General features: G+C 40.5%; 1 protein-coding gene across 2 annotated transcripts in view; it reads right to left on the bottom strand.

Moving 5' to 3' along the window:
- Positions 1-3,822: 3,822 nt before the first annotated feature.
- The window catches only part of SAXO6 (stabilizer of axonemal microtubules 6), a 33,620-nt gene continuing 20,706 nt past the window's right edge, over positions 3,823-16,736 (bottom strand). For both annotated transcript variants that reach the window (XM_089524160.1, XM_089524161.1), the window contains 5 exons: positions 13,930-14,072; positions 13,702-13,832; positions 11,922-12,174; positions 10,689-10,757; positions 3,823-6,097 (listed from right to left, as the gene is read on the bottom strand). In XM_089524160.1, the coding sequence (XP_089380286.1) occupies positions 5,982-6,097; positions 10,689-10,757; positions 11,922-12,174; positions 13,702-13,832; positions 13,930-14,072 (712 nt within the window). In that variant the 3' untranslated portion in view covers positions 3,823-5,981. The remainder of the gene's footprint in view (positions 6,098-10,688; positions 10,758-11,921; positions 12,175-13,701; positions 13,833-13,929; positions 14,073-16,736) is intronic.

Genomic DNA, 16,736 nt, shown 5'->3' with positions numbered 1-16,736 from the left:
GTTTAAAATTAAGTTTTTCCTTTCAGCTTATCAAATAATGTCTGCACTTTTGTGTGTGTGTGATTCAATAATACATCTGTTGTTACTCAAAGGAAAAAATGAATTTTCCATCACCAGCTGCCTTGGCACCAGAAGCATCTGGCTCATTTTCTCCCTTCTTCTATCACATTTTTTGCAGATCATGGCCTCCAAATTACTCATGTAAGTTTTCTGGGGATTCACTGGATATGCAGTTGCTTATTTTCTCTGATTCCTTCCTAGGGAATGAAAAGACAAAGATTATCACAAATTTGGGAAAGGGAAATTTATCATCCATTCACACCCTGTTAGAACTACCCATGACTCCAATAGCAGCTAATGGGTAAGTAACTGTATTGAGAATACAATCAGAAAAGAACAGCAATAGGTGTTTAGCAATAACCACTAACTTTTTTTATTTTCTTCCTCTTATATTTTTATATTCTGCCCTTCCTCGTAAGACATCAGAGAATCTTTTAGAAAACAATTATCTTTAATCTACACGTTAAAAAGAAGCTACAGGAAAAGAAATTTCACCTCAACATCCACCTTCCTGACAGTAAGAGCAACAGAGCAGCTCACTCAAGCAGTCTTGATAGACAAGCTCCCAGGCAACTCCAACTGTCCTAATGCCCTAGAAAATTATGTGCCTCAAAACAGGACTGGCTGCCATGATGAAGAAGTGCTTTTGTTTTCCCCAATTGTCTGACTTTTCAAGTTCATTTACTTTGTGTCCTACCAGAAGCAGGAAGAGTCAAGTTAGTGGCAGTGACCATAAGCATCTCATTAAATGCTTAAGAGAGCATTAGTACTCCTCTTCTTCCTGGTGGCCTATGACATCGGTGAAGAACCTGTGATCCTCCATATATTTATGGAATTCAAATAATTATTATCCTAGACCACTAGCCACCTATACAAAACCTTTGATGAAAGTATAGATATGAAAGTTAATTAAAAAGTAATTAAGCAATTTATAATGTTAAAATATTAAACATTAAAACAGTTAAAATTCATTAAAGGGTTATACAATCCATAATCTGTACAGCACATAATGAAAACCCCATCCCATTCAATTCAGTTGCAGATGGAAGGAGAGCAGAGATGGGCCCATCCTGACCTCTTTAGGGAATGAGTTCCAGAGCCTGGAAGCTCCAGCAAGAACCTGGGAGCTTTACCTTGTTCTCACCAAAGCCTGAAAAGGAGGTGGGACAGAGAGAAGGGCCTCTCCAGATGATCTTACAGCTGTAATAGGCTCTAACACAGCCTGAATCCCTACTCCCATATCTATCAGACTGACCAAAAGCACCTGTTGTTTCTGGATTAATCTTCAATTTGTTCACTCTTGTCCAGTCTGTTACATCTGTCAAGCACTGGTTTATCACAGGAACAGCTTCTTTAGAATTAGGTGGAAAGCCATAATAGAGCTAAGTATCATCAGCATACTGGTGACATCTGATCCCAGATGTCTGGGCCACAACTCCCAATGGTTTCATGTAGATGTTAAATAGTATAGGGAACAAAACAGAATCCTTTGGGACTCCACAGGCCAATGGCCAACGGGATGAATATGAATCTCCCAACACCATTCCCTGAGAGTGTCCCTCCAGACAAGAAGGAAGCCACTGTAGAACAGCCCTAACCCAGCAAGGTGACCCAGGATACATGGCTGGTGGTACTGAAAGCCAAGATCCAGCAGAACCAACAGAGACACAATTCTCATGTGCAGTTTCAGGCTTAGGTCATCCACTAAAGGGATCAAAGCTGCTGCTTTCCCATAACCCAGCCTGAAACCTGACTGAAATGCATCTAGATCAGCTATTGCATCCAGGAAGCGCTGGAGCTGTAAAGCCCCCCACACACACAGAGTCCAGTACCTTGCCCAAAAATGGGATGTTGGAGACTGGCTGATAATTGCCCAGTATAGGTTTCAGGGAAGTTTTTCCCCAAAAAAGTTTTACAACCAACTCCTTCAGGCAAGCTGGAACCCTGCCTTGTCATAAAGAGATATCAATCATTCCCTTTACAACTCAACCAGTCCTCTGGTCCATTTACTAAGCCAGGAAGGGCAAGAATCTGCTCCTTGCGTGGATCTCGCCTCTCCAAGAATCCTGTCCACATACCCGGGTTGCACAAATAGCACAATATTAATTGGAATCTAAAGGACAAGTTAGGAAGAGCTGCTATAGACAATACTGAGTTTGATGAAGTAATGGCATGTTATAAGGCAGTGATGGCAAACCTATGGCACGTGTGCCAGAAGTGGCACTCAGAGCCCTCTCTGTGGGCACACATGCTGTTGCCCTAGCACAGAGTTTGTCAGAGTTTCTTACTAGAAAGCCAGAGGGACGTGGCACTTTGCAGTAAATAAGTGGGGTCTGGGTTGCAGTTTCGACACTCGGTCTGTAAAAGTTTCACCATCACTGTTATAAGGAATCAATATAAGGGTATGTTCAGAAATTGGTTTAAATTTGTGAGAAGCAAACAGATCAGTAAGTGCTAGTAGTCTACTTTTTACCTGTCTCAGAATGGATGATTCATTGACCACATTGCTATTACACACAAAGCAGAGTATATGTGTAGGAATTCTGTGCTTTATACAATCCCTTTCAATTATTACCATAAAACATGTTTCATAATGTGGTAAAACTCCATTTAATGACCTACTTAATTAAATGTTGTACTGACATTTCTGTATTTCCTGCAATGCGGCATCTGCTAAGCAATGACATCAAAAGTGGCTGGGGCTGTAGCCCTATACTCCTGACTTACCTTAGAGGAAGCCCTATTGAGTTCATTGCATGCTAGATATATGTAGGATTGCTCTATCAGTAACATTACTTAAGTACTATGCACACAAAGAAAACCAAAGCTTCATCATGGCTATTTCACAGAAATCAAATGAAACAATATTACTTTATGTCACATAAAAATCACAGGATTTTTAAAATATTTTAATCACTGATCATCGTCATCCACATTAAAGGACTGAACACAAAATAGCACACAGAATTGGTACGAATCCCCCTACAGAGATTTGCTAAAGTGGTCTAAAGTCAATATTTTGAATCATTTTTCTATTTATTTTGAAGAACCTCTCTGTATAGATTAGTGGCACTTGCGCTTGCTGCTGATGAAATGGCATCTCAAGAAAATTCTCTTTAAAATTTTGTAATTGAGATAAATCCATGTTGTAATCATGTTCACAAGGTAAATTATTTTGGTCAAAGCATAGATTCTCTCTTAACATAAAGAAAAAAAATAGTAAAATGTCACATACACAGGACCTGCAAGATCACAAAATGAATGGGTACTTTGAAACTGAAACTTCTAATTTGTGCAGGACAAAATCATGGACAGTTTTTCAGGTTCGAGAGGTAACATTTACTTCCAGTTTCAGCAGAGACCAGATGTAATGGCTCAGCAGTGTTCTGTTTTATTAAACAGTTCCAAAAAAGTTTTATATGTTCAGTGTTTCATTCCTGAATTAAAATGCTTAGATGCCTAAGGAACTGGATCTTTGCAATTTCTCATTAAAAAATTCTACAATTTCTGACCTGCACCTCCTGGATTAATTTGCAGACTGGAATTTAGCCATCCAGACAGGTTTGCTGAATGTTACAATACAGTATCAAAATATAAAAGTTTAAATACATATTGGGAGAAAGGAGATTCAAGTATGAACTAGAATGTTGAGCAGAAATTGCGAAAGTAACACTGAATAAAATATGCAAATTAACCCACCTCAAATTAAACACAGGACTATTTCCAATTAAGGATTTATTGTATACCAAAATACAGCTTGTTTTTCATTTAAACACAAATACAAAACTAAAACTACACAAATCTTTTTTATACAGTTAATAAAAATGCATCCTTTACAAACTGTACTCGCTTAATAAAATGCTGTGAATAATGTATCAGTAAAAAGAATAATTTTCTGGGCATTCTGGCTTTACAGTACTTTTTACAATAATGTCAACAGTTCAGAACTAGTAAACTGGGAAAGAAAATTAAAACTGCACATTCAGATGTCACTGCACAACTATAATTAAGTCCTTTCAAATTGCTGGAGTCTTAAAAAGTGATGTGTGTGATGGTGACAGTACCTAAATAAAAGATTTAAAACTAACTTTATCATCAGTACAGACATTATTAACAAAACTAATAGTGATCATATGCACAAAACTGAAGCACAACTATGATTTAAAAACAACAAACTAGATTGTCAAGAGCCTACCATCCTATGAAATTATGAAGAATGATTAAACGTAAGATTCAGGGGCTGTATGTGTGTTACTTTCCATATGTTACTTTCCACCAAAGTACCTTACATATTCAAGGCAGGGATTGGATGAACTAAGTTTTAGCTTTGTTATTATAGCATTAATGGATGAAGAGGACAGGGCATGACTTTGAAATAAACATTGAGGGAAATCCCAAGCAGACAAACAAGTTGCCAGCATGGTACAATTCAGAAACACAGTCATGTTAGTCTGGAATATCAGTATGCAAAAGATGTTGCAGCATTTTTTAGACTTTACTGCAGGACAGAACAGATGGGCAGGAAGGAACAGCCTGGGGCCACTGAGACTGCACGGCCTGCTCCCAAAGCGGGTCAGAGCTGCAGGAGCCAACAAGCCCCACCAGGCACATCATGTACATGCCAATCCCCCCAAAATGGCCAGAAGCCATTTCATTTGGCTCATCTCTTCCAGGCCTGTGTGAAATACATTGTAGCATGTATATTTTAGACACTTGGTCTACTTCTTCAGATGCATGGGCTATACAATTGATAAAGGTCCTTCCATCAGGTCACTCCCAGCATTTGAGGAAGTAGACCAGGAGCCTCGACAGACCAGCCAGAAAGCCAACATCAGGTTAGAGTGGGGCGTGACGTCGATGTGATATATGCCCCAAATCCAGCCCCAAATCCAACCCCAAGCTGGTATGATGTCAAACGCTCCACAACACAGCGGCCAGGGTTATGGCACTCCTTTGGCGCTGTGTCCAGAAGATCCAGTGCCAAAAAGCCATGGCACCAGCGGCTATGAGGCCCTTTCCACAGCACAAAAAGGAGCCACTTTTTGTGGTTCCTTTTTGTGCTGTGGAAAGGCCAGATCAGGGTCGTGGCATATAGTTACCACATCCCCAATTCAGTGCTGAAAGGGGCAGCCTGTTCAGCCCCTAAGTCTATCAAACCTCATGCTACAACTTTTTGTGCCCAGTTAATCTCAAAAGTGCTGGTGTTAGGCCATGAAAGTAACATCTGCCAATGTACATGGTAATTTCATAATGAAAACACAGACAATTTATGGGAGTTACACTAACACTATTGTTACTGGAAGCTGAACAACCAAACTGACATCAAAGTGAGGTCCATCTATGAACTGCCACTTATTTAATATATTTATATAATATCTTGATAGATCTGAGGAAGTGCCAATGCTGTGCTGGATCACAAGGAGGAATGCTAATGATTCCAACATAAGGAATGCAGAAAGCTATGGTGAAACTCCTGAGTGGGTCTGATCACTTTGAGTTCAGTGGTTACTAAGAAGAGAGGCTGCAGGATCTTTGCAGGGTATTTAAAGAAATAATGAATGGTGCAGATCAACTCCAAACTCATTTTGATTTTGGATTACTCTTGCATGGCAATGATACAAGGTAAAATGAACACATTAGAGTATGGTAATATTTCTCTCCTATAATGTAATTTTAAAACTGTCACATGTTGCATATGAAATGAAAAAATATGTTCTAGGTAAAAAAAAAATTAAATGGCTTTCACAACTTTGTGAGGTAGAGTTCAATTCTAAGAAAGACTGTGCATTCCCAGAGCCTATCCAATGTAAAGTGAATGCTAAATACCTAGAAATTTCTAAAATCAGAGCCTTTTACAAAGCTGCAAACAATTTTCACAAATTGGTATTAAAATGCCCAAGTACAAACACAGCAGAATAGAATCACATTTTGCCCCAGAAGTTCTCTTTTCTCCTTTGAGCTCGTTCTAGAACCTGAGATGCAAGGGAACTAGATGCAGAAGATCGAGCAGACAACTGAGACAAACGGTCGTCATCATCTGTAAACATAACAAAGAACAACCCCATGAGCAGCACTATTACTATTAAATATATCCAAAATATGCTTTGAGATACAAGATTGTGTAATTAATTTCTACATTGGTAATTTCGTTAGGACAGTACAAGGACACTGAAGTCAAAATTTAAAAAGCATTTTTCAAGGGATTCACTATTTTCATGAGGCACATGTTTCTAGTTGCTTCATGGATTGTATGGTATTTAAATGTCACAATTTAACTTGTTAGGAACAATTTAAAGGGAAATTTTATTTTAGAAAGCACACAGTAAGAATTATTAACATTTCTGCTCCCAAGGTATGACTTAAAATTAGGATAGCAGAACACACTGCAAGGGCCATTTTACCGCTGAATTCTGAATGCACCAAGCTTACATATATAGCTGGACCTCCAAATTTGCGGCTTTGATTTTTGCAGATTTGATTATTTGCAGTTTTGATTAATATGTTCTCACTAGGAATCTCAAGGTTCTCCTGCACAACTCTGCCTGAATTTGACCATACAGTTACGCTGGAGAACCTAGACATTCCAAGAGAAAACACTTCTCTAGACATCTGTAGGTCCTCCAGCATGATTCTATGGTCAACTTCTGCAGATGTTGACTACAGAGTTGCACTGGAGGACCTGAAGATTCCAAGAGAGGTGTTTTCTCAAGTAAAAAGAATAGCACTTTTTTTTATTTGCGGTTTTTCCACATTCACAGAGGTATTTCACCCCTAACCCCCAGCAAATGTGGAGTGATCACTATAGTATTTAATTGTGAAAGATGCAAATATAACAACAGCATACATAGAGGAGATGGAGCTACAGGAAATTCTGAATACAAGAGACTGTTGACATATGGAGTCCAGTGGCATACTTCAGCAAAAACTAAAAAAAAAACTTGCAGAGGATTTGAAATAAAAATGACAAACTAGCAGGGAAGAGATGAAATGCACTGAGAGGTGCCAAGGCTCACCACCGAAGTCTCAAACAGGAAATATATACATTTAAAACCAACATCATTAGGTGAAAGCTCAGAAGCTTGTTTCACCACTGCCAACCATTTTCTTTCCTTCTTTAGTAATACAGAAATTATGTATTTATTTAATATCCTGCCTTGCTCCCAATATAGAATTTAAAGTGGCTCACAATATGAGTTAAAGCAAAACACATTTAATAAAACAATGGGTAATACAATTAAAACAAACAACGAAACAATAATATTAACAACACTGAGCACAGGTTTTTAAAAAGCTGTTAAAATATTTTAATAATGATGACTGATGTCTCATCTCAATATGTACGATGAGACTGAAGGGCATCTCTGAAAAATTGGTGATTTGAAATCATTTATATCAACATGTATGGTAAACACTAAAAGTTGTTCATGCTGGTTTCATATTAAAAGAATGAGATGCAGCAAGCCTTTGGCTGGCATACTCCCCACCCCTCCAGTGTGGCTGCAAGGAATAGCTCCAAAACTCTTGCTTCTGTTTTAAACAGCTTGATTGCTATAATTAAGATTAACCAGGCTTAATGGTTCCAGCACTACCTAAACCGTGGTTGATCTAAAATCAAACTGGAACTTTCTGCCTCCTCACAGTCACACCAGAGGAGCAGGTGAGGACTGTACAAGTCCAAGGCTCACTCAGATGTATTTACATAATACTAAACGCATGGTTTAGAACAGGGATTCTCATGCAAAATTCATTGGGAGATGCATGAATGGGTAGGGTGAGCCCAGGAAGAGGTGATGATGAGTGAGGCTAGGATCTGCCATCCACTGACATCCACAAGGAATCACTGGGATGGGGATTTAAAACCTCCTTCTGCCACAAAAATTCTCAGCCAGATCACTGTTTCTCCTGCTAAATATCCCAAATAAATTGTCGCCTTCAGGACTTTGTGGATAGAGAGATCAGTAATCATCACTCATCATTGCCTACACTGTTGTTGTGGAATGTGTAAGGTTCAAGATCCATTCATGGATTCTCCAGCAATTCTAATCAAGATTATTGTTTCTTTATTGCTAACAGCTGTGCCAACACTGTGATCTCTTCTCCACTTCCCAAATGATGGAGAAAATGATGGATGAAAGTGGAGCTCTCCAGGTCACATGGAGAATGGCTTTGGGATGCATGTGATCTGCAACAGATTGGCCATCTGTGGTCTAGCTTTACGTCCAAACACAGCTAAAGGAAAGAAACACTAAATCTAAGCTATGACATTCTACAATCTCCCACTGTCATTCTCTCCTTGATTAACATATGGGGCTAATACTTTGACCATTATCTCTTGTCCTTTCTAAACCTGAAACAACTTTGGATCTTCCTTTTTTAATTATTATTTGAAATTTATTATCCTTCTCCCATCCCATCCCCCCCTCAATAAACAGTCTGTTCACATCCTGTTTTCTCATATACAGTCAGCCCTTCTTATACACGGATTTGTTATACAGTCAGTCCTTCTTATACACGGAATTTTTATACACGGATTCAAGCATACACGGTTTAAAAATGTTCCAAAAAAGTATAAATTTACCTTGATGTTCCATTTTTTATAAGGGACACCATTTTGCTGTGTCATTATATTTAATGGGACTTGAGCATACACGGATTTTGTTATACACGGGGGATCTTGGAACCAAACCCCAGCGTATAACAAGGATCCACTGTACACGGATTCAAGCATACACGGTTTGAAAATGTTAAAAAAAAGTATAAATTTCAATTATCAAACCTTGATTTTCCATTTTTATAAGGGACACCATTTTGCTCTGCCATTATATTTAATGGGACTTGAGCATACACGGATTTTGTTATACACGGGGGATCTTGGAACCAAACACCAGCGTATAACAAGGGTCCACTGTACCATATTGAACAGGGGTAGGCAACCTTTTTGAGCCGGGGGCCGGGTTGTTGTCCCTCGGACAACTGGGGGGGCCGAAGCCGGGGGGTGGAGCTTCCACCCTCCGGGGGCGGAGCCACACACAGGGGTGGAGCTTCAACCCTCTGGGGTGGAGCCACATGCTAGGGCGGAGCTTCCACTATCTGGGGCGGAGCCACATGTCAGGGGCAGAGTTTCCACCCTCCGGGGGCGGAGCCACATAATAATAATAATATTTGCAAGAAGCTACTAGGGCCAGCAATGCCATAACATAGGAAAAATGCATGCACACTGTCTCAACCCAGAAAAGAGCAAGCAAGTCCATGTGGGGGGATTTTGCAAAGAGAATACCAAAGGATAACAACAATAATAATAATAGCAATATTTGCAAGAATGGAAGCGACTAGGCAAGGCCACAAAACAGCAAAAAATGCATGCCACTGTCTCAACCCAGAAAAGAGCAAGCAAGTCCATGTGGGGGGATTTTGCAAAGAGAATACCAAAGGATAACAACAACAACAATAATAGCAATATTTGCAAGAATGGAAGCGACTAGGCAAGGCCACAAAACAGCAAAAAATGCATGCCACTGTCTCAACCCAGAAAAGAGCAAGCAAGCCCATGTGGGGGGATTTTGCAAAGAGAATACCAAAGGATAACAACAACAACAATAATAGCAATATTTGCAAGAATGGAAGTGACTAGGCAAGGTCACAAAACAGCAAAAAATGCATGCCACTGTCTCAACCCAGAAAAGAGCAAGCAAGTCCATGTGGGGGGATTTTGCAAAGAGAATACCAAAGGATAACAACAACAATAATAATAGCAATATTTGCAAGAATGGAAGCGACTAGGCAAGGCCACAAAACAACAAAAAACGCATGCCACTGTCTCAAACCACTTTCTTTCTCTCCCTTCCTCCCTCCCTCTCACTCCCACCCTCGCACCCTCTCTCTCTCTCTCTCTCCTCCCCTCCCTCCCTCTTTCTTCTCCCTCCCACCCTTTCTCTCTCTCTCTCCTCCCGTCCCTCCCTCTCTTTCCTCTCCCTCCCACCCTTTCTCTCTCTCTCTCCTCCCCTCCCTCCCTCTTTCCTCTCCCTCCCACCCTTTCTCTCTCTCTCCTCCCCTCCCTCCCTCTCCTTCCTCTCCCTCCCACCCTTTCTCTCTCTCTCTCTCTCTCTCCTCCCCTCCCTCCCTCTCTCTTCTCTCCCTCCCACCCTCTCTCTCTCTCTCCTCCTCCCCTCCCTCCCTGCCTCCTCCTCCTTTCCCCCCCCCCGCCCCTCCATTTATAGGAGGGAGGACGGAGCCAGGAGGGAGGTGGGCAGAGCCAGGAGGGAGGTGGGCGGCGCCCATTTGAAGGCCCGGTGCGGCTCCTGGAGCCCCGATTCAGGGCTCCAGAGGCCGCATCGGGCCTCCCAGAGGCCCGGTGCTGCTGCTGGAGCCCCGTTTCAGGGCTCCGGAGGCCGCATCGGGCCTCCTAATGGTCGCCGCCATTTTGAAGGGCAAAATGGCAGCCGGAGCAGCCGAAATCGGCGGCGATTTCGGCGGCAGGAGGGACTGGGGGCCGGCAGAAAGGCGCCCGCGGGCCGGAGGTTGCCGACCCGATATTGAACATAACCATGCAAACATATATTTCTGTTAAGCATTTGTAAGATTTTATAAATGCAAACCTTTGATTTTAACTATACCAAATGCATAAATACCTTCATCATTATAGTTTCTCTCCTGAAGTGGTAATTGCAACCAGCTCCTTTGGGGGCTTGCAACATTTCCTAAAAGAAACAGCATAGTCCTGAAGCATTTAACCAGTCCATAAATATTTTATCTCCCAACAGAAATACACAGAGGACTAAATCCAATTATTGATCCTAATTAGAATATACCCATTGAATCAGTAGAAATTTTACAAAAGTTCCACTGATTCAATGAGTCTATTCTAGCTGCCACTCACAGCTGGATTTAAACCAGACTAGCCAACATACTAATTTGTAGCTAATATAGGCCCCATACAGCAGGCCAAAATAAAGCTGCTTCGGGTGACTTTGGGGGTATGCTGTTTAAATGATGCATGCATACTAAGAGTCCAGAAGCTGCACCAAAGCTGCGCTCTAGTCCTTAGGACTGGATCGTGGCTTTGGCATGGCTTTCGGACTCTTAGTACGCATGCATCATTTAAACAGCATACCTCCAAAGTGATCCAAAGCAGCTTTATTTTGGCCTGTTTGTATGAGGCCATAGATACCAAGAGAGCAGTCTCCTAATATTTGAACTCCTTCTGTTATCTCATTAGTAATACAGGAATAATCATATTCTATGTATTTTCTCAAATCAGACTGTCTGAAAGTAATGCTACCAGTTGTTTACTGAAAAACTGTTTAGCTATAAATTCAGTTGTCACTGCCGTCATTTCAATCATGAGTATAAGCAAGACTTTTTTTTTTTCATTTTGGTTAATGTGGAGCCATATTGTGGCATGAAAGAGATAATACAGGGTGATTGAAAAAAGAATGGTGCAAAGTAAACAACAGTTTTACTTTTGCACCATTTGTTTTTAATTACCCAGTACAGTGGTCCTTTCCACATTCGCTGGGGTTAGGGGTAAAGGACTCCTGTGAATATGGAAAAACTGCAAATAAAAAAACCCTATTCTTTTTACCTGAGAGAACACCTCTCTAGGAATCCCCAGGTCCTCCATTGCAACTCTATGGTCAACTTCTGGCAGAGTTGCGCTGGAGGATCTAGAGATTCCTAGTGAGAATATATTAATCAAATCCGCAAATAATCAAATCCACAAAAGTCGAAGCCACGAATGTGTGTGGGGGGGGGGCAATTTAAATTGAACTATCATTTGTATCCAGAAAAAGAGACAAAAGTGGTATAAAACAAAATGTTCACATTTTTAAAAAGGATGTGAATGCAACATAGAGCAAACCAACCATTATGTTGAAACTCTGGTTCCCTGAGAGTTCCTTGAATGCGGCATGATGGGTTCCAAAAAGACTGAGCAGGGACCTTAGTTGACTTCACACCAGAGATTACAGATGCCTGCTCTGCATGCAGTGAAGTTGAAGGAACTCTTACACTACAAGTATCTTGCCTGGGCCATTGATCTTTCCTCAGAGACAAAGGATCCATAGTTTTTAGCCCAGCAGGTAGGGAATGGCTCAGCATTACAGCTTTATTTTCATCCTGAAACATCAAAGTAAATAGGAACTGTCATGCTGTACAGAATGCATCTCTTTGCACTATTACTCTAACTACTGCTGTGCCAGAGTATTCACAGTAAACTCAATACTTTCTTGTTCCCCAGAAACACTGCATACATCTTTTTCATAGGATAGTAAGCCATTTAAAATCATTTTAAATTACTGTCACATATGACTACCTCCAGACAGTTTTGTGAACATGAGAAATGACCAGCCATATTTATTTGCTTTCTTCATCCTCGACTTGGAAATAACATGCTAGATATTTAATCAATATACTTTGAAATTGGTGTCTTAGGCCTCAAACAGAAGGCCCAAAAGGGCCGTTGGACTGCATTGGGGGTGTAGCATTCATATGATGCATGCCCTGAACATGGCTGGAAGCCACCCCGGGCATGGTTCTTTTGCAAGGAACCAGCCCAAAAAGAGCAATAAAATACAGTACCACTCCTTTTTAATGGCTGGTTAAATACTGTGGCAGCAGCCTGGATCAAAGCCAGGTGTGTGCAGCTGTCACGGTCCTGGAGTGAACAGCGGTGGTATGGTCCCAGCGTGGACCTTTTGCACCATCTGCTTCGTCCCTTAATGATAGACTCCACAAATCCTGCAAGCAATTTTGTATAATACAAGAAACAGCCATGTGTCTCTTTCCCCATGTCAGTCTAATGATAGGTGACGTTGAGCCATAAGAAGCAGTTTGGGATCTGTAATAAAATGTAGACTAGAATGTTTAGGTGCCCAATGCAACTGATGTCCTTTCCCAGTATACTCCATTCTATTCTTTCACCACATCTGCAGCTGAAAGAATTCTCACACAAGACGTATCCCATTTTTCTCTCCACAATATACAACTGTGTTCTGTAGATACTCAAAATTCCATGGCTTCTGAGCATGTTCAGTCCTTCATAGATGTCCTCCTACTCCTCAAGTTTTTTTAAAATAAAGTTATTTTTGATATTTCTACAAACGTCTACATGACCATATGTCCAATGCAGACTTCTCACTCACACATACACCATTTCCATACCATTCCTCTATATGGTACACCAAATTCTATAACACAGGACTAATATAGCTATTATAAACACCATTATAGTTATGAAAATATCTCAAGAATTACTACGGTGACATTTACATTTTGTAAATGTGTAATTTCTTTAATTTCATTGTGACACGATGCTAGATAATTAGCTTTTTCATGCTGAAAATGTAAAAATACAAAAGTTTAAAATACAGAAGATCCCCCATGTCCACATGAATGGTATACACATTTTCACTTACTTGCGTTTCTAGGTTCTCCAGTGCAATTCTTTGGTATGTTTCAACCAGAGGCCCAAGACTTCATTCATTTCAGGTTTTAAAAAAAGTGTTCTCAATTATCTGCATTTTTCACTATCCATGGTAAGTCCAGGAACATACCCAGAAATGGGAATTGGGGACCTACTGTAATTTGGATGGGGGGGATCCAAAACTCTTTGCACCCTGTTTTCTTAGAAATGTAGTGCCTTACCATGTTAGATTTTCTTTTTATATCTTTCCTTGAGTTCTGATTTGCCAAAATATTCTTCTCAGGAGATCCCTTTCTTATTTGCATAGAAGATGAAGACTTCACTTTTGGAGGAGATACCAAAACAGCACCTCCTAAATAAGAATATAAAACATCATGGTTTATATTAAATTTCCAAATCATAACTCTTTTTAAAAAAAAATATTTTGAAATAAACAGCACAAATTTTACCAGTAGCTGGTGTTGTCAGGTCAAGATGTGTTCTTTGCGCTCCACCAAGTGCTCTTAACTCTGGGGTAGGAAGCCTGCCAACCCCTCTGTAAGATTCGGAAGAAGAGTCTGCCATATCAGCACCTGGAACATTTTCATTTTCTCTGAAAAATATGACATTGCATACAAAAATATGCATGGTAAAAAAGTGCTCTAAGCACAATTACCAATTAATAAAAATCTTGACAACTTGACTACTCTTCCACAATATATTGACTACTCCACCAAAAGTGGAAGTTGAACTTTTGGGCCATAAACAGGACAACAAAGTAGAATAAGCAAACAAGATATTTCTGAAAATACTATCCAGCTATACTGAGTTCTGTGAGAGTTTGGTTTCCTCAACCATTATGCAGAGATTACTTCTGAATTTTAATAGACAGAATCACTCTTTTTATTCTAACTGAATTACAGTGGACCTACAACTTCAAAATGGCTTTCTCCTCTTCACCATTATGGTCTTATGGCATAGGAACTATGGCATATATTTGTAATGTGCAAGTTTAGCCTCTAATATTATCTCCCAAACCTCCAATTTTCATTTTATTTAATCACTACCATATATACTCGACTATATGTTGAAACGTTTAGGCCCAAAAATGGACCTTCAAATCCTGAGTTGGCCTATGTATACACTTGACTATAAGTTGAGAAATTTATGCCCAAAAAGTGACCTCAAAATTCCAGGTCGACTTAATATGGTAATGTGATAGCAGCTCTTTCAGATTTCCCCATGCAGCCAGGAGAGCACTTTCTTTCTCTTTTGAGCCAAACAGAAAGAGTCCTGGGTTATTAATTGCTTTTAAACAAACAGAGTCCCTCTCCCACCTGCGCTGCTGCTATCTGGGGAGTAAAGGATAAAATGAAACGTTGGAGCAAAAAGCCTCAATTAGAGTCCCTCTTGCCACGGGCACACATAAAACACACCAGAGCCTCCAGGTTTTACCCTTGACGTATCCATGGGTCATGGCAAAATCCATAATTTTGGCCCCAAAACCTGCCTTCAACTTATACATAAGGTCGACTTACAGTTGAGTATATACAGTATAAGACAGTAATACTAGTTAGAAAGGTCCTGAAAGAAGCACCACCCTGTGATTTCTGGAAGAGCTGCCCAGGAAGCTGTGTGTGTGTGAGAGAGAGAGAGAGAGAGAGAGAGAGAGAGAGAGAGAGAGAGAGAGAGATGATTTTCTTCTCAATCCGATGTTAAAACCTTCTCTCTCCATCCATCTCCTCCTGCTCTGGATCTCTCTGCCCCCCCTCCCCAAACACCACATTTCCCTCCACTTCCCAATCCAATGTTAAACCCTTCTCTCTCCACCAGACAAACACCCCATTTAACTCCACTTCCCTCCCTTCAGAATCCGGTGTTAAACTCTTATACTGCAGCACCAAGGAAGTGGTGTTAGGCGGTCAGGAAAAGTCTGGAGAAGGAAAAGAAGGGAGGGAAGTGTGTTTTCCCCTTTACGTTCTTTGTTAAATGCCCCTAAGTTTTATCATAGGTCATATCAAAATCCATGACTTTTTGACCCTAAAACCTTTTCGTCGACTTGTATACTAATAAATACAGTAATTATGCCTGCATCTGTGTGTGCCATTTAGCATATGCAGTCATAGCTAGTGCCTACTCCCCCTTCCCTGCTCTTTAGCTATAACTAAAGAGTGACACATTTTACAACACAATATGTTCACATTAAATATGTTTTGAAGGGTTTTACCAGGCACATCTCAGAGCCATTTCTCATTATGTTCATAGTTCAAAAACACAAACTTTCTGCATCTTCCAGATGGTTTCTCACAGAGATTTAAAGTAAAGTCATTTTTGGCATGGTTTATTGTGCAAACAGCCATTTTCAGAAAAGTCAAACATAAATTTCTCTCAGTAAAGGTACATGAGAGGAAGGTTATTCATTCTTTCTCGTAATGCTTGTGTTTTTTTATCTTGCAATAGCAAGCAATCACAAGTACATTTCTATACCACTTAACAGTGCATTTAAACACTCCCTAAGTGGTTTACAAAGTGTAAGGAAATTGCCCCGAACAATTTGGGTACTATAGTTTTTTGTGGGTTTTTCTGGGTATGCAGCCATGTTCTAAAAGAGTTTATCCCTGATGTTTCGCCAGCATCTGTGGCTGGCGAAACGTCAGGGATAAACTTTCCTAGAACACAGCCACATAGCCCAAAAAACCACAAAAAACTATGGATGCCGGCCATGAAGGCTTTCGAATTCAAATCTGGGTACTAATTTTAGCGACCTCAGAAGGATGCAAGCCTGAGTCAAGCTTAAGCCCCTGGCTGGGCTTGAACTCGCAACCTTATGATTTGTAAGTGAGTGGCTGCAGTACAGGGATTTAACAACTGTGCCACCAAAACAGACATCAGACTATACTCTGCCACTAGTGCAAACATCTAAATAAAACAAAATAAATAAAACATAAAATAACATAAAATATACAAAGTTCAAAACAAACTAAAAACCCGCCTGCTTCATAAAAACCACCTTGCTATGCATTATATACCAAATGCCTGCCTACATAAAAATGTTTTTACTTGCTGGCGAAAGGCCAGCAGGGAGGGGGCCAGTCTAGCCTCCCGCAGAAGGTCATTCCACAGGGTGGGAGAAGCCAGCAAGAAGGCTCTTTCTCGTGTCCTCACCAAGCGAGCCTGTGATCTTGGCGGGACTGAGAGAAAGCCTTCTTCTAAAGATCTTAGGGCTCCAGCAGGTTTGTATGGCAAAGATACGCTTATGCCCATCAATTAGCTTTCC

This window comes from Sceloporus occidentalis, unplaced genomic scaffold (assembly GCF_023333645.1).
Source record: "Sceloporus occidentalis isolate IW3139 unplaced genomic scaffold, rSceOcc1.0.p SCAF_5, whole genome shotgun sequence".
Lineage (NCBI taxonomy): Eukaryota > Metazoa > Chordata > Lepidosauria > Squamata > Phrynosomatidae > Sceloporus > Sceloporus occidentalis.
Note: the sequence above shows the minus strand (reverse complement) of the source record. Positions and strands in the feature narration are given on the sequence as shown.